This window comes from Erythrolamprus reginae, chromosome 1 (genome assembly GCF_031021105.1).
Source record: "Erythrolamprus reginae isolate rEryReg1 chromosome 1, rEryReg1.hap1, whole genome shotgun sequence".
Taxonomy (NCBI): Eukaryota; Metazoa; Chordata; class Lepidosauria; order Squamata; family Dipsadidae; genus Erythrolamprus; species Erythrolamprus reginae.
In genome coordinates this window covers 145,226,704-145,250,079 of record NC_091950.1, presented here as the reverse complement: position 1 = coordinate 145,250,079, position 23,376 = coordinate 145,226,704, and the positions used below count along the sequence as shown (strand labels likewise).

The window sequence follows — 23,376 nt, the reverse complement described above, 5'->3', positions numbered from 1 at the left end:
CCTAGGGCTGAAAAAAACCTTATTTGGAGGGTGTAGCAATGAAAAGCCTGCAAAGACCTAGGGCTGAAAAAAACATTATTTGGAATGAGTAGCAATGAAAAGTCTGCAAAGACCTAGGGCTGAAAAAAACCTTATTTGGAGGGTTTAGCAATGAAAAGCCTGCAAAGACCTAGGGCTGAAAAAAACATTTGGAGTGAGTAGCAATGAAAAAGCCTGCAAAGACCTAGGGTTAAAAAAAACATTATTTGGAGTGAGTAGCAATGAAAAGTCTGCAAAGACCTAGGGCTGAAAAAAAAACTTATTTGGAGGGTGTAGCAATGAAAAGCCTGCAAAGACCAAGGGCTGAAAAAACCCTTATTTGGAATGAGTAGCAATGAAAAGTCTGCAAAGACCTAGGGCTGAAAAAAACCTTATTTGGAGGGTGTAGCAATGAAAAAGCCTGCAAAGACCTAGGGTCGAAAAAAACCTTATTTGGAGGGTGTAGCAATGAAAAGCCTGCAAAGACCTTGGGCTGAAAAAAAACATTATTTGGAGGGTGTCGCAATGAAAAAGCCTGCAAGCCGGTAAGTATCAGTTGGGCATAAAAAATACCATCCCCAAAATGCCTTCAGTGAAGAGGAAGCTGTATAATGGGCAAACTTCCTGGCAGGCAGTATCATTAAAAAAAATACACACACCAGGAGATGAAAGGGGTCCTTTGGGAAAGTTTGATCTGAACTGGGCCAGGGGATGGGGAACGGCTGCTCCTGCTGTCTCATTGCTCATAGCCACCAGCTGTGTAAATGTTGAGAGTATGGAAGCTGGTGGCCCGGTTGCTAGGTAGGGCATAAGGTGCTGCCCCAGATCGAGCTCCCACGTAGAAGCTGTGATAGGAAAGATGCTTGTAGGGCAGGACCCCCGAGGCTTCATTCAAGGGTCGTCGGGCAATGCACACTTCTGGAAGGCTGGCTGATGTCACCAGAGGTTGATGCTGGAATTGGGTGGTTTCTCTGAGGAGGGCAGGAGGGAGATGGGGATTGCTGGAAAACCCTAGAAAGAGAGAAGGCACTAGATAATAAAAGCTATTACCAGAAGCCCTAATCTTATCCAGTTTCTATACAGTGCGATGCTCTGGAAATGCATCTTTGCTGCTTTTAATCAAAATTGGGAAGGCAAAACCTACACTGAAGAATCCACATGCAGGAAATATATCTATGATTTCACTAACCTGGGGATCTGGACTCTGGACCCCTTTGGGGCTCAGCAAGAGTTTCACAGGGATTGCCTAAGACCATGGGATAAGACAAATTTCCCATGGTGTTAAGAACGAAATCTTATGTTCTTTAGTTGTATGCCGCCCCTTAGAGGGATGGATAATCATGATAATAATAATGATGATGATGATGATGTCATGGCGCCTTGGAACATATTTTTACAATCCGACCAATCAGGCGTTTACAGTGGGGGGTCTCCCTCTGACCATCCTGCCAGTCAGCTTAAAGTTCTTGTGGCAGAATTGGCACTAGACTTATGGTTGGGGGTCACCACAACATGAGGAACTGTATTAAGGGATCGCGGCATTAGAAAGGTTGAAAACCACTGACTTAGCATTTGGGGAGATGATAATGTGATTTGCATTTTACTATTTTCAGGTTGTTGAAACTAATAACTGAAATACCAGTTCATTGTTTGGCCCAATGCATTCTGTTGCTAACAGTTCAACTTATAAAACTTGGAGAACCAGTTTGGTGCAGTGATTAAAGACGGGAATACAATCAAACTGCCCCAAGGAAAAAAAATCCACATACACCCAAATCTTTGTTGATGTTGATTCCTTTCTGGCTTGCTAAATGGGAAGATATCAAGATAACAATTTACTAATTGCAGAAGCCATAAACTTCAAATTTCAATATTTTTCCAGATAGTGTCTAGGCATTTAAACATTTTTGATACCATTATGGTACAGATATTTAAAGAACAAAGTTCAGGTTTCCCTCTGAGTTCTTTACCTAATGATAATTTTGGGTTTCAGCAACAAATTGGATTACACATGACATGATTATGGGATTGTTAGTTTTCCTATTATGCACTTGGATTTAAGACTGCTTTCCTGTAGATTTCTCCATTAAACCCGATAAATTATTTTTTCATCTTACCTTTCTCTGGAATCTCTTGAAGTTGGCCTAAGGAAGAGGCATTCCCATTCCGTGATAAACAGCCCAGTAGTTGCCCCGAGGATCCTGGCCTGTACACATACAACATAATAAGTTAAGGTATAAATGTGAACTTTCCCTTAAGCACTACAGGACATTTTTGAGAATACAACTGATAGATCCAGTTTTATCTATGTCCTTAGCCAGCACTGGTGTCTTTATTATTATTATTATTATTATTATTATTATTATTATTATTATTATTATTTATTGGATTTGTATGCCACCCCTCTTATTCCCTTTTGTTGGTATCAGCATGATGTAGATGTAGCTGATACAATCAATCATCCCCAAAATACTGGTGGGATGATTCTATAGCAGTTGTAGACATTACGGATGGGGGGAAAGCCTCATGCTGTAAAGTGAATTGTAACAGAACTAGCATGACTTTGGCCTCAGGCCTTGCCTTTGATCCCTTTGCAATTGTCCTTGGCTGTTCTACAGCCTGATCACATAAGTATCGATAAGGGATTAATATAGTCAGGGCTTGGCATTTAACAAATTGCCTAGTTGAGAATGCTTCCTCCCTATTGGTAACTTGGAAGGAAGAAAGGAAAGAAAAAAGGAAGGAAGGAAAGGGGAAAAAAGGAAAGAAAGAGAAAAAGAAGAAAAAGAAAGGGAGGGAGGAAGACAAACAGAAAGATGGTAGGTAGGAAGAAAGACAGACAGAAAAAGAAAGGGAGGGAAGGGAGGAGAGAGGGAGGGAGGGAGGCAGAAAAAAAGAAAAATGGTAGGAAGGAAGACAAAAAGAAAGGTAGGGAAGAAGGAAAGAAAAAGAAAGATGATAGGAAGAAAAGAAGAAAGGAAGGAAGAAAGAAAAGAAAGAAAAAAGGTGAAGGGAGAGAAGAAAGAACAAAGGAAAGAAAGACTTATGACCACAATTAAGCCTAACATTTTCATTGCTAAGCAAGAGCGTTGTTAAGTGAGTTTCACCACATTTTACAAATTGGCCATGCCCAGTCACCTGACCAACAAGCCACACCCACCTGAGGAGGGGTGGGGATGGTGAGGATGAGTTTGTAGCACCAAGGGGGCGGTGGACTGAAAAAAATTGGGAACCACCGGGTTAGACTAATATGTTTTCTAAGGGGAAAATGTTGGGCATGCTGGTACATAGTCATCTGGGTAATGTTCTCACTATGCAAATCATATTCACAGAGCTCCTTTGTATGTGTGTATTTCTAATACATTTATATGACTATCATTTTTTAAACCTGCTGTATTCTGTGTAAATGAGCCCTACATTTTATTATATTTACTTAAAACAAAATCTACCTTTGTAGGCTCGTAAGTGGCAAGTCTTCAATCAATTGAATTAACGGGCTCCATTCATTCAGTTGTCTATCTCTGCTTTAGTAGAATAGTAATCTAGGGAGAGACTTACCAGTCATCCGGCTCACACTCCCGGAAACCTTTAGCAAAAGGGTTACTCGCAATTTTCAGCTGGGTGATCTGTCAAGACAAGGATAACTTATATCAGTGATTTACTACCTTCTCTGGCAGCCTCATCTTTGTTCAGATAGCTTTCACTAGTCCCAGGGAAGGGAATTTCAGTCAAGTAGCATACTGATCTGAGATTTATTTATTTATTCATTCATTCATTCATTCATTCATTCATTCATTCATTCATTCATTCATTCATTTATTTATTTATTTATTTATTTATTTATTTATTTATTGTTAGAGTTGGAAGGGACCATGCGGGTCATCAAGTCCAACCCCCTGCCTAAGCAGGAACCCTATAGCATCCTAGCCAAATGGCAGGCCAATTTCCTCTTAAAAATGTCCAGAGTTCACAACGGCCGCTGGTAGGTTGTTCCACTGGTTGATCGTTCTGAACTTCGTCAGGAAGTTCTTCCTTATTTCCAGGTTGAATCTCTCCTTGGTCAGCTTCCAGCCGTTGTTCCTCATCCGGCCCTCCAGTGCCCTGGAGAATAAAGTGATCCCCTCCTCTCTGTGGCAACCCCTCGTATGCCTGTAGACTGCTATCATGTCTGCTCTGGCCCTCCTTTTCTCTAGGCTATCCATGCCCAGTTCCCGCAGTCTCTCTTCGTAAGTCTTGGTTTCTAGACCCCTGATCATTTTGGTTGCTCTTTTCTGCACCTTCTCCAGAGTTTCAATGTCTTTTTTGAAGTGTGACCAGAACTGAACACAGTACTCCAGGTGTGGTCTGACCAGGGCGTAGTAGAGTGGTATTAAGACTTCCCTGGTCTTGGGGTTCCTTTACATACCTCACAAAACTTTATTTATTTATTTTATTTGTCAAACATGTATAGGATAGAAGCACTTTGTATAAACATCGGTTAAAAGTAACAATAAAAGAGGACAATAAGACAGTAGGACAGGGACAGTAGGCGTTTAGGAGAAGCAGCCCAAGGGACACAGCAAATATTTGATTTCTAGTCCTGCCTGTCTTTTTTCTGAGGACAGCAAGATGGCATTTTAAAAAGGCAAAGTCTCCAACCTGAGTTTGGCTCCTAGTGGCTTGATTGATACACCAATCTATGAAAGGTATTTTATTCCTAGCAAAACGAGGTTGAGAGATAAAAGTTTCAAGTTATCCAGCTGCCCACGTGGGATGGGGGGGGGGAACGCAGTGCGGGTAGCAAAAATGGAGCTTACATATAGTAGATAATGTATATTTCGAGTGCCTGTATATAATATGTATGTACACATATTGCATATATACATATATGTATGTACACATATGGCATATATACATATATCTACTATATGTAAGCTCCATTATTGCTACCCACATAGAATCCTATACATATAGGATTAAATAGTATATTTTGGATGTTCAGTAATAGGAGATATCTTGTATCTCTTTATTATTTATTTTATTTATTATTTATTTATTTATTATTTAGATTTGTATGCCGCCCCTCTCCGCGGACTTGGGGCGGCTCACAGCAAAATATAACAAATCGTAACAAATCCAAGTAAATTTAAAATATTGAAAAAGTTTAAAAAGAACACCATTTACTGAAAAGCACACACACAAACATACCATGCATAAATTGTGCATGCCCGGAGGAGGTGTTTCAGTTCCCCCATGCCTGACGGCAAAGGTGGGTTTTAAGGAGTTTATGGAAGGCAGGGAGAGTAGGGGCAGTTCTGATCTCTAATCTCTTTGAGGTGAGGTCAAGCACCTTAACCCAAAGCCTTGACATGAGTGACGTCAACTTGGCCACCTTTAAGCCAGTCAAAAGACCTTTAAGCCACCCTCCCTGGTCACATGATTATAAAGCCACCCCTACCTGGTCATATGGCCAGCAAGACACTCCTACCCAATCACATGGTTGACAAGCCACTCCCACCCGGTCACATGACCATCAAGCCCCACCCACAAAATAAGCCATGCCCACAGTATGGTAGTAAAAAAATTGTGGTACTTCACTGGTGTGTGGTATGCTGAGGCTGGGAGCTAGTCCCTTTCATCTATATTGATTGTATCCCCTCAGGTGCCTTCTTAAATTGCTGTTTTAGGATTCACAATTAGTTTATCAGTTTAGGATCAAGAGTGATGTGTTATGCATACAGGTAGTCCTCTACTTACAACACTTCGCTTAGTGTCCGTTCAGTTACAAAGACACTTACAATTGTTTTTCACACTTACAACCATTGCAGCATCCCACATGGTCTCATGATTTACATTTGAATGTTTGATAACTGACCATTGCAGTGTCCCAAGATCATGTGGTCCCCTTTTGCAACCTTCTGATAAGCGAAGTCAGTGGGGAAACTTAATTCACTTAACAACTGGGATACTAATGTAACAACTGAAATAATTCACTTAACAAAAGTGGCAAGAAAAGTCATAAAATGGGGAAAAACTCACTCAACAAATTTCTCAGTCAGCAACATAATTATCCATAGGGAAACATTCATAGAAACATAGAAGTCTGACGGCAGAAAAAGACCTCATGATCCATCTAGTCTGCCCTTATACTATTTTCCTGTATTTTATCTTAGGATGGATATATGTTTATCCCAGGCATGTTTAAATTCAGTTACTGTGGATTTACCAACCACGTCTGCTGGAAGTTTGTTCCAAGGATCTACTACTCTTTCAGTAAAATAATATTCTCTCATGTTGCTTTTGATCTTTCCCCCAACTAACTTCAGATTGTGTCCCCTTGTTCTTGTATTCACTTTCCTATTAAAAACACTTCCCTCTTGGACCTTATTTAACCCCTTAACATATTTAAATGTTTCGATCATGTCCCCCCTTTTCCTCCTGTCTTCCAGACTATACAGATTGAGTTCATTAAGTCTTTCCTGATACGTTTTATGCTTAAGACCTTCCACCATTCTTGTAGCCTGTCTTTGGACCTGTTCAATTTTCTCAATATCTTTTTGTAGGTGAGGTCTCCAGAACTGAACACAGTATTCCAAATGTGGTCTCACCAGCACTCTATATAGCGGGATCACAATGTCCCTCTTCCTGCTTGTTATACCTCTAGCTATGCAGCCAAGCATCCTACTTGCTTTCCCTACCGCCATTCCATAGGGATACAAATCTTAATTGTGGTTGTAAGTTAAGGACTACTTGTTTACCCAGTAGAGAGGGGTCATCCTGATTTATCTGCAAGAACTCAGTGCTATTCTGTCCCACATCAACCCTCTTCAATAAATCAGTTCTCTTCAGAGGTGGGCTGCTAAGCTGGAATGGTGACCTGTGGTTGTCCCCGTGGCTCTGAGTGCTAGTGGAGTCCAGTGCAATTCTGCTACTGCACCTGGGCAGGTAGGAAAATCACACGCCCAGGTACAGTAGCATAATTTCACCGCACTCAGAGAAACCATGATATACTGTGTTCTTACCCGATGGTTCTGATAGGCGGTCACTGCCATAAATTGTGTCTCTGTAAAGATGAACGATTTGAAATTCTCCTGGGCGTAGCGCTCGCTGTCTGGACGCGGGTCTACCACCACCACATGGAAACGGGGCTGGTATCTGTGCATGGAGTTCAGAATGATCTGTTCGATTAAGAAAATGATGCTTTCAGGGGAGGGTACAAACATAATTTAAATTCAGGTGAGGTCGCCCATTTTAAGATCTGCCCATGATACATATGGCAGCATGCAACAAACTTTCACTTTGCCAGATGTCAGTAGATCTATTTTAATTTGAAATACAATGGGCAAAAAACCTAGCCAGAAATGTTATATGCTATCAATCAAGGGGCTAAGTGAAAGGTGGTTTTTTTTATTTATGAAATACTGAAGAAATAATTCACTCAGGTTCTCTTCACTTTCATGACTCAAGTCTCCATGGGAAAAAAGCTACATTGGTTTCCCAATCTGGCAATGGCCAGATGTATTGGGTTAATAATAATAATGACATATTAATTTTTGTAATTTAATTAAAATTAAATTAATTACAAAAATTGATATGCCATTATTATTATTGTTGTTGTTATTGTTGTTGTTATTTATCATATGATGAAAACATGACCAAAGAGAAGTAAACATATATGCACAATCCAAATTATTATATACAAAACTGCTATGGGGAAAGGGCAGTGGTCTCATCATTGGATATCCAGTTCAGTTATCTAGGTGTTGCTTGGTGCAGATCTTCTAGGATAGTGATGGCAAACCTTTTTTGGTTCATGTGCCAAAAGCGGGGGGGGAGCGCAGGGGCGGGGTAGTATGTGTGCATGCCCACACCCATAATTCCATGCTCCCCCACTCCCTGCACATGCATATGTGACATTCCTGGCATGCCCGTTTTTCGCTTTCCCCAGGCGTCAGAGCCTTTCTAGGAGCCTGAGAAGGGCAAAAATGGTCTCCCCCACCCCCTGAAGTCTTAAAGTGGATAATGGGTCAATTCTGGCCTCCAGGGTGAGGAGGCTGTTTTCACTTCCAGAAGAATTCATGACAGCTGTCTTCCTGGATAGCCTCAAGGCAGGATTAGACAGATTCATGGATGCCAAGCATATTGATGGTTATCGAAACGGATGTCCCAGTGCCGCCTCTATGTTGGTTGAGGCAGGCAGGATTCCCTTGAGTACCACTTGTTGGGGGTCAAGGGAAAGGGAGGGTCTTGCCTTCTCTTTCTGCTCAAGATCCAATTGGACAATTGGTGGGCCACTGTGTGACACAGAATGCTGGACTCGATGGGCTTTGGCCTGATTCAGCATGGCTCTTCTTAGGTTCTGATGTTCACCCTCACAAGGCTCCTAGAGAGGCTCTGGAGCTTGGGGATAGGAAATAACTCCCAGTCGGCCCAGAAGGCCTAAGAACACAAGAACATAAGAAGAGCCATGCTGAATCAGGCCAAAGCCCATTGAGTCCAGCATTCTGTGTCACACAGTGGCCCACCAATTGTACATGGGGATCTGGAGCAGAAAGAGAAGGCAAGACCCTCCCTTTCCCTTGACCCCCAACAAATGGTACTCAAGGGAATCCTGCCTGCCTCAACCAACATAGAGGCAGCACTGGGACATTCGGCCTGAAAATCAGCTGGCTGGTGTGCGCATGTGCACTGGACCTGAGCTCGGGTGCCCACCAATATGGCTCCATGTGCCACTTGTGGCACGCGTGCCATAGGTTTGTCATCACAGTTCTAGGTAAGAGCCTCAGTGGTGCAGTGGTTAGAGTGCAGTACTGCAAGCTACTTCTGCTGATCACCGGCTGCCAGCAGTTTGGCAGATGGAGTTTCAGTAGGCTCAAGGTTGACTCAGCCTTCCATCCTCCCAGATTATTGGTGTCAATCTCTGTAAACCGATCAGAGAGGACTGTAAAGCACTGTGAAGCAGTATATACCAGTGTTTCCCAACCTTGGCAACTTGAAGATATCTGGACTTCAACTCCCAGAAGTCCCCAGCCAGCATTCGCTGGCTGGGGACTTCTGGGAGTTGAAGTCCAAATATCTTCAAGTAGCCAAGGTTGGGAAATACTGGTATATAAGTCTAAATGCTACTGCTATTGCTGGGGAATCAGAGAACATATGTTGTGGGTAATTTTGCAAACTATGTTTCATAATTTGCATAGGAGCACCACAATGGCAACAAGGGAATCTTCCCATCCCCATCGATAGAGGGCAGAGGTACTTCCTCTATTCAGTTTTATCCAATATGCCATAACTGCCAGGGAAATAATACAGTGTATATGTGGTCCTATCCCAGAGACTGTGGGTGGTTGAAATGGCAATGGTGGAAACAGGAGTACCACACATCTGGAGGGTGGAAGTTGAATAAAACTAGTCAATAGCTATTAGGTTGGGTCTTGGGTCAGGGTTATGTTGCCAATCTACCCATAACTGCATATTCAGATTTCTTTTGAGCCAGCCCAAATGTGAGATGCTGTTATAAATGGGGGGGGGGGGGAAGGGTTTATTTTTTTACTCCAACAGTATTTCTGTTTTCTCTCCATTACTACCGCAACCCTGCTTTTTTAAATAAAATCTTGTTTGAGAAGAATTTTGGAGAAATGCATATTTTATATACATATACATATACATATACATATACATATACATATACATATACATATACATATACATATACATATACATATACATATACATATACATATACATATACATATACATATACATATATATATATATATATATATATATATATATATAGCTAGCTGATGAGGCCAAAAAAAGGCCAAAATAGATCTATCCTAGTCTCCCTTAATTTTCAAATTCAGCTTAAACATGTGACATATATATATATATATATATATATATATATATATATATATATATATATTTGTTTTCGTAAATTTTCACGGGTATATGTATGTAGATTGTTCTGAGTTCGGGTTTTGCCCTGTGTAATGTTTTGCATGTCTATGCGACGTTTCGGCGAAATCACATTCACCATCTTCAGGCTGTAGTTCCAATCTTTATATATATATATAGTTCCAATCTTTATATATATATATATATATATATATATATATATATATGTTAAATGTTTTTATAGCTGGAATTTAAAATTAAGGGAGACCAGGATATATATATATATATATAAAATTTTATTTTTGCTAATAGAGTACTGCCAAGGATATATTTTGCATTTTTTTTAAAAAAAATCTGAGGAATAGAATAGAATAGAATAGAGAAGAATAGAATAGAGAAGAATAGAATAGAGCAGAATAGAATAGAATAATAGAATGGAATGGAATAGAATAATAGAATGGAATGGAATGGAATGGAATAGAATAGAATAGAATAGAATTCTTTATTGGCCAAGTGTGATTGGACACACTTGGAATTTGTGAATGCATTTAAAGAATAAGTCGCCTTTCTTAAAATAAAACAGGAGGAAAACATGAAACAGCTGCCTTAAGTGCAACCCAGTGAGGAAGCTAAAGAGTTATTAACCATGCAACAGTCCAGAGCAACTCACATGGCCGTTGTCATCCATCAAGTTGTTGGTGAGCTTGAGTTTGTCGAAAGAGACAATCTGCCTCATCCACTGGCCTCCCTTGGCAGGGGAGTCAGGATGGAAGTGAACCCGGCCGGGGGTAGCAGGATCCGCCTTGCCAGCTACCAGCCAAGCAGAACTGTGGAATGCATACCTGTAGGAAAGAGGTATCCTGCTGGGCCAGGTTGTTACAGTCCTGGCTTGTACTGGATCCATCCATTATGTTTTGTTTGCTAGGGAGTCCCAAGGGGATAAATGGGCTAGATCAGGCCGGTTCTATCAATGGAATAGTGAATTACTAGCTATAACAGTGCTTCTCAATTATTTTCTGTAATGCCTCCCCCCCCCCCAGGAAGAAGTCAACATTTTGTGCACCCCCAGCTCTCTGATCTGGACCCCAATGGCATTTTAGTGCTAATATTTATTATTTTAATTATTATAAGTTTCAAGCAAACTGAACTCAGCGGAGCCTGTTTTGGGTTAGGCAGGCATAGGCTACGGTGGTGAGGGCCCTCTTTTGACATGGGAGCCAGGCCAGTTTAATCAAGCCGATGTTTTGGGGTCACCAGCCTGGCCCCTAAGCGCTGCCTTTGCTGGGCACTCACAGTGAATGGTGTGGAAGGAGGCTTTAGGAGGTGCCATTCAAAGCTTTCACTCAGCCTCAGAAGATGCTCTTACTTGTCCAGCAGCAGATCCACCATTTATTTATTTATTTATTGGATTTGTATGCCGCCCCTCTCCGTAGACTTGGGGCGGCTAACAACAATGATAAAACAGCATGTAACAATCCAATACTAAAACAACTAAAAACCCTTATTATAAAACCAAACATACACATAAACATACCATGCATAAATTGTAATGGCCTAGGGGGAAGGAATATCTCAACTCCCCCATGCCTGGCGGTATAAGTGAGTCTTGAGTAGTTTACGAAAGACAAGGAGGGTGGGGGCAGTTCTAATCTCTGGGGGGAGTTGGTTCCAGAGGGCCGGGGCCATCACAGAGAAGGCTCTTCCCCTAGGGCCCGCCAAACGACATTGTTTAGTCGACGGGACCTGGGGAAGGCCAACTCTGTGGGACCTTATCGGTCGCTGGGATTCGTGCAGTAGCAGGCGGTTCCGGAGGTAATCTGGTCCAATGTCATGTAGGGCTTTAAAGGTCATGACCAACACTTTGAATTGTGACTGGAAACTGATCGGCAGCCAATGCAAGCCACGGAGTGTTGAAGAAACGTGGGCGAATCTTCGAAGCCCCATGATGGCTCTCACGGCTGCGTTCTGTCCAGATAGGGCCGTAACTGGTGCACCAGGCGAACCTGGGCAAACGCCCCCATCGCCACAGCCGAAAGATGATGTTCCAATGTCAGTTGTGGATCGAGGAGGACGGCCAAGTTGCGAACCCTCTCTGAGGGGGTCAATAGTTTCCCCCCCCCCCAGGGTAATGGAAGGACAGATGGAATTGTCCTTGGGAGGCAAGACCCACAGACACTCTGTCTTGTCTGGGTTGAGTTATGCCGTTCATGGCTACCGTGGTGCCCACTACCACCAAGAACCCATGCAGCCACAAAGGGCCGCTCTTCTTATCTTCTGCCGGAGCTCCCATCAGTCGCACACATGCCCGTCAGCATGAGATTTGGCTTCTGCACATGCTCAGCAAGCCAAATCTTGCCTGAGGACATGCGCAACAGCGAGATTTGGGCTATTTTCGCCAATATTTTTGCATGCGCGGAAACAAAAAATCAGCAAAAATAGCCCAATTTTTGTTCTGGCGCACATCCTTGTGCAAAACTGAGCTTGCTGCGCATGTGAAGAAGCCAAATCTCACACAGGGGTGAGTCGGGGGTGCACAGTTATGCACACACATCTGGGATTTTCCTACCAGAGCCGCACACCTGGGAGCACCGGCTGCTGTCTGCCAATGCATGCACCTGCCCCGCCCTGCCTGGCCGCCTTCTCTTCCGGGCTCAGAGCAGCGTGAAGCTGGGAAAACACTTCCTGCTGGGGAAAGAGATCGAGAGGGACCGTGCATGTTCCCCGGGATCACACATGCCTGGCATTGCTCCACCCTCCCCCAAAGGGGCACCTCCCACTATTTGAGAAGCACTGGGCTATAGCAACCTGCTTCCCTGCTGTGGAACCAAAAAGGTTATCCATCCCAACAACTGAACATCTCAGAGATGAGAATTCTGGCCCTCTCCATAGCCTGGAACACTGTTTCTCAACCTTGGGCGTTTGAAGATGTGTGGACTTTAATTCCCAGAATTCCCCAGCCAGCAACGCTGGCTGGGGAATTCTGGGAGTTGAAGTCCACACATCTTCAAACGCCCAAGGTTGAGAAACACTGGCCTGGAAGAAGGCCAAAGGATGCTACATACATTGTTTAATACATAAACATGGACACAAACACACACTCATTTGTACTGACGTTCAGATAAATTTGACAATACCATGACTAAGATCGATGGATTCATGCAGAATCCAGAATCTAAATCAAGACCTTTTAGAAATGTCAATGAAATTCTGAACTGAAGTATGTTTCAGCAACAAGGCTGGACAAAGAGAGAAGTGGTTATATGAGTGGGTGAAGTCTTAGGGTTCATGTCTGGTTCTATGTGACTATGTCCCATCTTATTTTTATTTAATTATTTTCTAAAAATAAATAAATGATTACTGGGATGCTGCAAAGCAAAATACCAGTCTCGAGCATCCCTTAAGAATGCCCCTTGATCCATAATAATAATAATAATAATAATAATAATAATAATAATAATAATAATAATAATAATAATAATAATAATATGATCCACTGGAACTTGTACCATTTACCAGTAGCAAAGAACTGGTGGGATCATAAGCCCGAAAAAGTGGTCAAAAATGAGCAAGCAAGACTACTGTGGGACTTCTGACTTCCGACTGACCGAATTCTGAAGCATACATAACACACCAGACATACTGATTGTGGAGAAAAAGAAAGTATGGATCATCGACATTACTTTTCTACAAATTTAAATTTTAATCTTTGTCTTACATAATGGACGTACAGTATATTTAGGGTAAACAGTTTTTTCTCATCGTAGTAGCCATCTTAAAATCTGTGCATCTCTAATGAACAGCTTCTTTCAAGGACCAGACATTGATTAGACCAGTGTTTCTCAACCTTGGCAACTTGAAGATATTTGGACTTCAACTCCCAGAATTCCCCAGCCAGCATTCGCTGGCTGGGGAATTCTGGGAGTTGAAGTCCAGATATCTTCAAGTTGCCAAGGTTGGGAAACACTGGACTAGACCATTATGAATTCACTTCCATTGTTGACCAAAAGCCAGAATGACAAGAAAAGTAGGGGAAATTAAGGGACGGGTGTTTTTCATCCCTGAAGACATGCTAGACAAATGAATAATAATAATGAATCTAACTCTTTGACTCTCAGATCTTTATTGGTGTTGACAACTGATGCCCAGCAGAATTTGCATCAAGGACTGGTAGCCGCTGACTGTCTGCCACATGCTAAAACCTAATACAACTTAAATGCACATTACTTATGTGGCTTATATGTTGAGAATCAAAGTGTGGAGTTATTATGCCTTAGAGTGTATATCTCATTTGAGTTATTAAGCCTCATGTATCCAAGCAGCCAGTCAGATCCCACAGAGATGGCCTTCTCCAGGTCCCGTCAGACATTCAATGCCATCTGGCAGGGCCTAGGGGAAGAGCCTTCTCTGTGACGGCCCCAGCCCTTTGGAATCAAGTCCCTCCAGACATTCAATCTGTCCTCACCCTACCCGCCTTCAGCAAAGCCTTAAAAACTCATCTTTGACAGCAGACTTGGGGTCACAAAGTTTAACCTCTAGCCCCGGCCAATGAATGAATTGATATGCATGGTAGAATGAATGTAGATGATTAGTTTTAAGTAATTGGGGTTTTAGAAATGCATTTTAACTGAGTCTGAAGAACAGGGTAGCAAATAAATGAATAAATGAATTAATCGATTGATTGATTGATTGATTGATTGATTGAATGAATGAATGAATGAATGAATGAATAAGCAAATAAACAAATAAATGAATGAATATCATTATTCAGCAACCCTCTTCTCTTCTGAAAGACTGGATACAGAATGTGTGTTTTCCCCCCTTCACGGATAATGTTAAGTTGGAACAGAAGTTACACTCTAGCTGCCTGGAAGTTTATTCTTTCTAGCCTTTTGCTCTTGGCAATAATTCCACGGGGATGGCCCTGGAGAGAGACTATGGTTTGACCTCAATAGGTCCAAACTTACGATCCCATACCGATATCTCTTGTCATCCAAAGGGACAAAGTCCATTAGAAGCACATAGTCAGCCAATGGGTCCATGCCTGATATCTTCACCTGGAAGGTAGGAAACATCCTCCTGCCACAGAGAAAATGGACCTGTTTATTTATTTGTCAAAAACATGTACAAGATAGCAGGTATTGGTATAAACATAAACATAAGCAAAGTAGGTACAGGTAAATTAGGACACTAGGACAGTAGGCACAGACCTCTTAGGAATGGGGTGAGGTCGACTGTAGACAGTCTAAGGTTTAAAGTTTTGGGGGTTTGGGGGAAGAAACCACAGAATCAGGTAGTGCATTCCAGGCAATGGCCACTCTGTTGCTGGAGTCGTGTTTTTTGCAGTCAAGTTTCGAAAGGTTTACATTGAGTTTGAATCTATTGTGTGCTCAGGTATTGTTGCAGTTGAAGCTGAAGTATTCATTGACCATTAGGACATTGTGGTAGATAGTTTTATGAACTACACTTAGATCATAACAGAGGCGACATAGACGTAGACTTTGCAAGATCATTTGTTTAGCCTCCTTGTTGCAGTAAGAAAGGACTTAGCATGGACTGGAAATGCCAGTAGACTGCAAGATGACTAGAATCTGCTAGCCACAAAAAATGGGTTATTGTGGATAATTGATACAACTGAGTATGCTATACTGGGCCAGTAGCTTTGGGTTGGGAGTATGGAAAATTTCCTAAGGTTAGGTCTTCCTTCCTTCCTTCCTTCCTTCCTTCCTTCCTTCCTTCCTTCCTTCCTTTCTTTCTCTCTCTCTCTCTCTCCCTCCCTTCCTTATTTGATCCCTATGACAATCATTAAGTGTTGTACCACATGTTTCTTGACAAATCTATATTTTCTTTTATGTACACTGAGAGCATATGCACCAAGACAAATTCCTTGTGTGTCCAAACACACTTGGCCAATAAAGAATTCTATTCTATTCTATTCTATTCTATTCTTCCTTCCCTCTCTCCCTCCCTCCCGCATTCCTACTTTTCTTTCCTTCCTTCTTTCTTTTTCTAGCTCTCTCTCCCTCCCTCCCTCTTTCTTTCTTTCTTTCTTTCTTCCTTTCTTCCTTTCTTCCTTTCTTCCTTTCTTTCTTTCTCTCTCTCTCTTTTCCTCTCTTTTCTTTCTTTCTTTCTTCCTTTCCCTTCCTTCCTTCCTTCCTTCCTTCTTCTTCTTTCTAGTTTTTTCTTTCTCTCTCTCCCTCCCTCCCCTTCCCCCTCTTTCTCTTTTCTTTCCTTTTCCTTTTCCCCCCCTCTTTTCTTCAGTGCTTTGAAGGCCGCCCCAGAATGTGGTGAGAATATTCCTGAGCTGAGAAAATAACATATTCTGGGGTCAGGGAAGGACAAATATGTTTCCAATAGGCAGGATTAGCCACTACAACTTTTGCCTTAAAGGCCCAAGCCACTTACCCAGTGGCTTCTCACAAACTGCCAAGCTGGGCAATTTCTCCCATGGCACACAGCAAGCTCTGGCAAAACAGTTGAAAGAGAATTAGCTTACCCCATATTTTACGCACATTTTTTTGAAGCATTAAAACAGCTGCACTTATTTGGGGAGCTCGAGCGCATGGTGTAATCTCCTTTTGTTCCTTAATTATATTTTACTTTGTTCTTATAAATGTAGTATAGGTGCAGTTTTTGTAGCCTCCCTCCTGAAACTTTACTGAATGGTGTGCTTTCCCTACATTTATTTATTTGTTTGTTTGTTTGTTTATTTATTTTTTCCAATACATGATACACATTGAAGAGAATAGATATGTAATAATATAAGTAAAGAAAAGAATAGAAGAAAAGATATAAAAGTATAGGTGAACATATTTGAAAGGAAGAAAAGATAAATTAGATAAGGAGAGACAATTGGACAGGGGTTAGAAGGCAAACCTGTTAAAGTTTAGTTAAATTAATTGATTGCCATTTCTGTAATTTTTAATAGCGTTTCAGTAAACATGTTTAAAGAGAAAATAGCGGAAATATCGTTTTCCCCTTGTATGCAGAGAAGAATAACTCTTAATCGATTATAAAGTGCTTTTGTTAGCTCATTATTATGGAAATAATATGACTTGATATTAAAGTTTAGGCATACTTTCAGAAGTCACTTTTAAGGGCTATCACATTTCATGGTATTGAAGTTGTAAGACCTTTATAGTGAGGCATTCTCAAACTTGCTTTGATCATAAGTGGATTGCATGTTAATTTATGACAGATTCCCAATTGCTTAATATGGTGAGTGTCTGGGCGAGGTCGAAGATTTCTGGACCGCAGTAGTTCAAGAAGATGGCCCGCTTTCGTTCGGCGTCGGCGTCCCTTATTCCCGCTGCCTCGAGGAAGATCTCGAACTTGGCTATGTAGGCGTCCCAGGAAGATTTCTCCGGGTCGAAGAACTCAGGAGCCCGGCCGATCTGTAGGATATTCATTCTGCACGCGTGGTTCTTCCGTCCGTCGTCGCCAGTGAAGTAGACCCAGAGACAGGGTTAGGTGAGAACGGTTCCTTTATTTCAGCTCAGTAAGGTAAGTGACTTCAGCGGATACCGTCTGCTCTACCTGGGAGAAACCGCTCCTTTTATACATTTGCGGTTCCCACCAGAGAGAGAGCAGCCGCGTCTGAGCCAATCAGGAGCGACTTCCCGATTCTCGCTCAGACAGCGTTTCCACACGGAACCAAACTATTTACAAGGATACAACATATATAACATATTGTTTTCGTAGATTCGATGTTTCCTGGTTGGTGTGGGGAGATTAAGTCGACACATATTAGAGATTCTGTGACTGAGAAATGCTGCAGATGGTGCCTGCACTTATGATCCGAAGAGCATCAGACTTACCTTCCTGCCTTGGTGACAATCATCTCAGTGCCCAGGCTGTTGAACTCCTCCCAAAGGGTTCTCATTTCCAGTTGCACACTGACACCAGAGACACATTGGTTTTTCCTGGCTAGCTGGGAGCTGCCACTTGGCTTCCCTGCTCCATTGGTTCCATATTGCTCAAAGTCTGCTGCCGTGCCCAGCAGGCATGATGCAGCCACAGGGCTAGGAGAGAAGGGGCAGCCTTCGGAGGTCAATACACTCAAACTTGCTGCAATGAATGCTGAGGGAGAAGAGAAAGAAAACCACAGGGTCAACTCCAGGTGCCATGGAGACCAGACATCCATAAGCCTCAATGGGGGAACCAAGATTGGGTGGGAGTGTGTGATCCCTGCCCATGGAGAAGATCAATGTCAGATTTTGAACATTTATTTATTTATTTAATTGGATTTGTTTGCCGCCCCTCCCCTGTCATTATCTACACCAGTGCTTCTCAATTATTTTCTGTTACATAGAAACATAGAAGATTGACGGTCCATCTAGTCCAGTGTTTCCCAATCTTGGCAACTTGAAGATATTTGGACTTCAACTTCCAGAATTCCCCAGCCAGCGCATGCTGGCTGGGGAATTCTGGGAATTGAAGTCCAAATAACTTCAAGTTGCCAAGGTTGGGAAACACTGATCTAGTCTGCCCTTATACTATTTCTTGTATTTTATCTTAGGATGGATATATGTTTATCCCAGGCATGTTTAAATCCAGTTAATGTGGATTTACCAACCACGTCTGCTGGAAGTTTGTTCCAAGCATCTACTACTCTTTCAGTAAAATAATATTTTCTCACATTACTTCTAATCTTTCCCCCAACTAAGCTCAGATTGTGCCCCCTTGTTCTTGTGTTCACTTTCCTATTAAAAACACTTCCCTCCTGAATATTGTTTAACCCTTAAACATATTTAAATGTTTCAATCATGTCCCCCCCCTTTCCCTTCTGTCCTCCAGACTATACAGGTGGAGTTCATGAAGTCTTTCCTGATACGTTTTATGCTTAAGACCTTCCACCATTTTTGTAGCCCATCTTTGGACCCATTCAATTTTATCAATATCTTTTTGTAGGTGAGGTCTCCAGAACTGAACAAAGTACTGTATTCCAAATGTGGTCTCACCAGTGCTCTATGCAGCGGCATCACAATCTTTTATTTATTTATCAATTTTTTTATTTATCAAATTTCTAGGCTTACAGCATAAACAAACTAACAAACAACCAAATTAACCTGGTCGAATCTGGTTGAATGATTTTAATTGCATGGGGTTTTTAGACTTAGGTTTTATGTTTGGGTTTCATAAATTTTGTATTTGTATCAATTTTATCTTGTAAGCCGCCCTGAATCCCCTGGAGAAGGGTGGCCTAGAAAACGAAATGAATGAATGAATGAGGACAATCAAAAGAATAATTGCATCCCTCTAAGTATAGTCCGCTTTCTTACCGTTGTGGATTAACTTTGAAGGATGGTGTGGGAATGTAGCCCTATGGACAAAAATAGACTTCACTAATACTACGCCCCAATTATATGCATGCAATTATTTTTCCCCAAAATATATTAACTCATCCCCCCACCACCCATGTTTGTAAAAGTGCATTACGAAATTAAAGGACAGTATCAGGTCACCTTTTTAGTTAAAGAATAACTCAACCAAACTTTATATTATATTTAAGAGGTGGTTACACCAGAAATAATTACATGGGTGGGATGTAAACTATTTTGACTTCATCTTAGACTGTGGTTTGGAAGATCTGCAACTGCCTCTCAATGATACTCAGTCTTGAGCAGTGCTGACACACAGCCTTAAATATATATCTCAGCAATGAGCCACCTCCCATCCCCAAGCTCTTTGAATGCTGAATGTCTGTTTAAAAAAAATACTAGTCATCAGAAAGTTTGGAGCTTATTCTTATAAAAATAAACTTCTGTTCCAAAGTCCCAAAGGTGCTTTCTTTCAAGAGGCAACTGGACTTTCTGATTTTTTCTTTGAAGGCATTTTGCTTCTCATTCCAAGAAGCTTCTTCAACTCTGACTGGATGATGGGGGATGGAAGGATTCTTCTTTCATCTTCTCCACCATCCAGTCAAAGCAATATCCTTCCCCCATGAGTGGGGAGGGAATGGAAATTTTGCAGTATCCTTTCCTTGCCATGCCCACCAGACTACGGCCACAGAAATGGTAGTAAAAAAATCGGAATTTCACGACTGCTGTGTCCCCATGACATTGCTTTCATTTGGGTTCTAGTCCATGAGTGAGAGGGGCTAAATTCATTGCAATATGCCCTCCCCCATTATAGAAACATAGAAACATAGAAGACTGATGGCAGAAAAAGACCTCATGGTCCATCTAGTCTGCCCTTATACTATTTTCTGTATTTTATCTTAGGGTGGATATATGTTTATCCCAGGCATGTTTAAATTCAGTTACTGTGGATTTACTAACCACGTCTGCTGGAAGTTTGTTCCAAGCATCTACTACTCTTTCAGTAAAATAATATTTTCCCATGTTGCTTTTGATCTTTCCCCCAACTAACTTCAGATTGTGTCCCCTTGTTCTTGTGTTCACTTTCCTATTAAAAACACTTCCCTCCTGGACCTTATTTAACCCTTTGACATATTTAAATGTTTCGATCACGTCCCCCCTTTTCCTTCTGTCCTCCAGACTATACAGATTGAGTTCATTAAGTCTTTCCTGATACGTTTTATGCTTAAGATCTTCCACCATTCTTGTAGCCCGTCTTTGGACCCATTCAATCTTTTTGTAGGTGAGGTCTCCAGAACTGAACACAGTATTCCAAATGTGGTCTCACCAGCACTCTATATAAGGGGATCACAATCTCCCTCTTCCTGCTTGTTATACCTCTAGCTATGCAGCCAAGCATCCTACTTGCTTTTCCTACGGCCCCACCACTTGGCTTTGTCTTGGCTTTGTTTAAGGCCAGCCTCACACTGTGTAAAATACGTTTTGTCCTGTGTTTCCTTGCAAGGAAGGCAGGTGGTTGTAGTGACTTGAAAACAAGATGCAGGAAATAGATTAGCAGTGGGGAAAGCAATCGACCATTCAACCCTTCATCACCCAAAACCAATCTCTCATCCAAAACCAAGTCCTCATCACCCAAAACTAGGTATGCACGCCCCTTACTTCCTCAATATTACCCACTGCTGATTTTAAATGCAAACTAATTAATGTAAGAAGCATCATAAACAAAATACTCGAACTCCTCCTCTTACAAAAAACTGCTAACATACACATTAAACATAATCACACATAATCACATAATAAACATAATCACACATGTGAACAAGCTAACCTTACTACTAACGTGGGCAGCCTCCAACCCACACTGTCTCATTTTTCTTGGTGACCTCAACCTACCTCATATTAACTGGACCTTAAATGAATGTTCAACTGAACCCATACACTCAACAATTTACAATGCTATTACTAATCTTGGGCTCAAACTGCTAGTAACAAGCAATACTAGACTCAGCAATTGTCTCAATCTCGTCTTCTACAACAATTTACACTCAATTTATGGGCGTCCTTACAACAACAACCACAATAAAAGTATAACCCATTACAATTTTTAAAAAAGATAACTATGATATCAAAGATGCTGACCTCTCATCTCTTGATTGGCAAACATTATTCCCTGAGTGTATTACTGCTGAAGACTATTACAATATTTTTTTGCTCAAAATTCAGAGAGCCATTAAATTATATGTACCACTAATTATCCTCAAAACAAAGAAAAATAAATTACCCATAAAAATAAGAAAGCTCCAAACCAAAAAAGATCCCTTTGGTGGAAAAACAAAACAGGCCACGTTGCTAACTTTAAAAGTCGCTACAAAAATCGATGCCACCAATTATTATTATTATTATTATTATTATTATTATTATTATTATTATTTGGATTTGGATTTGTATGCCGCCCCTTTCCGAAGACTCGGGGCGGCTCACAACAAGACTCGGGGCGGCTCACAACAATTAAAGACCAAATGTATCAATTATCACATCAATCAAGAAGAAAACCTTCTGCACACAAATTCCACACACGCCTTCTACAACTTTGTAAACAACCAACTCAAAGACTTGATATCCATCCCACCCCTCAAAGGACCAAATGGTAAAGAATATAATGATGAAGATATTAAAGCCAACCTCTTTAACACATTCTTTGGCTCCGTCTTTGTAACAACAATGGCTCATGCCCAATATTTTCTAGTCACATCCCAAACAATTGCAACAATCTAACACAAATCGGTTTTACAGAAGATAATGTTGGAAAAGCATTACACAACCTAAAACCATCTCTAGCCATTGGACCTGATGGCCTCCACCAATATAGTGGAACCTCTAAGCATAATTTTTGAAAAATACTTCAGGACTAGCCTCTTACCCATATTATGGTCACTAGCCAGCCATCCCTATCTTTAAAAAAGGAGATCCAAGTAATGTTGAAAATTACAGACCAATCTCTTTATATTGCTCCGCCTGCAAACTCATGGAATCAATCATAAATCAATCCATAACCCTTTACCTAGAAACTAACAACCTACTCTCTAACAAACAATTTGGTTTCAGAAACAAATTATCCACTAACCTGTAACTCCTACACTGCAAAAACATATGGACTTTACAACTCGATCAAGGTAAATTAATAGATGCAATTTAAATAGACTTTTGTAAAGCCTTTGATTCAGTACTACACAACAAACTACTTCGAAAATTAAAATCTTATGGCATCTCTGGTTCCCTTCATGATTAGATAATTGCGTTCTTGTCAAATAGACAACTAATTGTTAAAATAGGGAGTGCCCTATCAAATCCTGCACCTGTCAACAGTGGTGTCCCTCAAGGCAGTGTTCTAGGACCAGCACTATTCATTCTGACTTTAGTGATCATATTATAAGTAACTGTGTTCTCTTTGCTGATGATGTTAAACTATTCAACACCAATGACAATTCTTCTACTCTTCAAAAAGACCTAGAACCATGTATCACAATGGTCTAATAACTGGCAACTTCAAATTTCTACCAATAAATGCTCTGCCTTACAAATTGGCAAAAAGAATCAGAACACAAAATACAAACCTAGATGACACAACCTTGTAGACGACCCTTACTCTGTTAAGGACTTTGGTGTACTCATATCTAATGACCTAAGTGCCAGAGCCCATTGTAACAACATTGCCAAAAAAGCATTAAAGCATTAATCTTGTATAGCTCCTTCTCTGGCAATGTTAAACAGAGCATACAAAACATTTGCCAGACCAATCCTCGAATACAGCTCACCTGTCTGGAACCTGCACTGCATATTAGACATTAATACAATTGAGAGTCCAGAAATATTTTGCAAAAAGAGTCCTCCACTCCTCTGGTCGCAACAGAATGTCTTATTTCACCGGACTTGAAATTTTGATCTTAGAAAATCTAGAGCTACATTGCCTTCAATCTGATCTAAATGTAGTTCATAAAATCATCTACCACAATGTCCTACTGATCAATGAATACTTCAGCTTCAGCAGCAACAACACACGCACACAAAATAGATTCAAACTCAATCTAAACCGGTCAAAACCCGACTACAGAAAATACGACTTCAGCAACAGAGTGATCAATGGCTGGAATGCACTACCTGATTC

The 23,376-nt window shown here is 41.1% G+C and overlaps 1 protein-coding gene across 1 annotated transcript; it reads right to left on the bottom strand.

Moving 5' to 3' along the window:
- Positions 1–754: 754 nt before the first annotated feature.
- On the bottom strand, positions 755–22,135 carry TBX10 (T-box transcription factor 10). Its single transcript, XM_070752052.1, has 8 exons — positions 22,132–22,135; positions 17,709–17,970; positions 14,869–14,970; positions 10,565–10,736; positions 7,020–7,175; positions 3,577–3,644; positions 2,136–2,224; positions 755–1,029 (listed from the first exon to the last, which is right to left on the bottom strand). Exons 1-8 carry the CDS (start codon positions 22,133–22,135, stop codon positions 755–757), a joined length of 1,128 nt encoding a protein of 375 aa, XP_070608153.1.
- Positions 22,136–23,376: the final 1,241 nt, after the last annotated feature.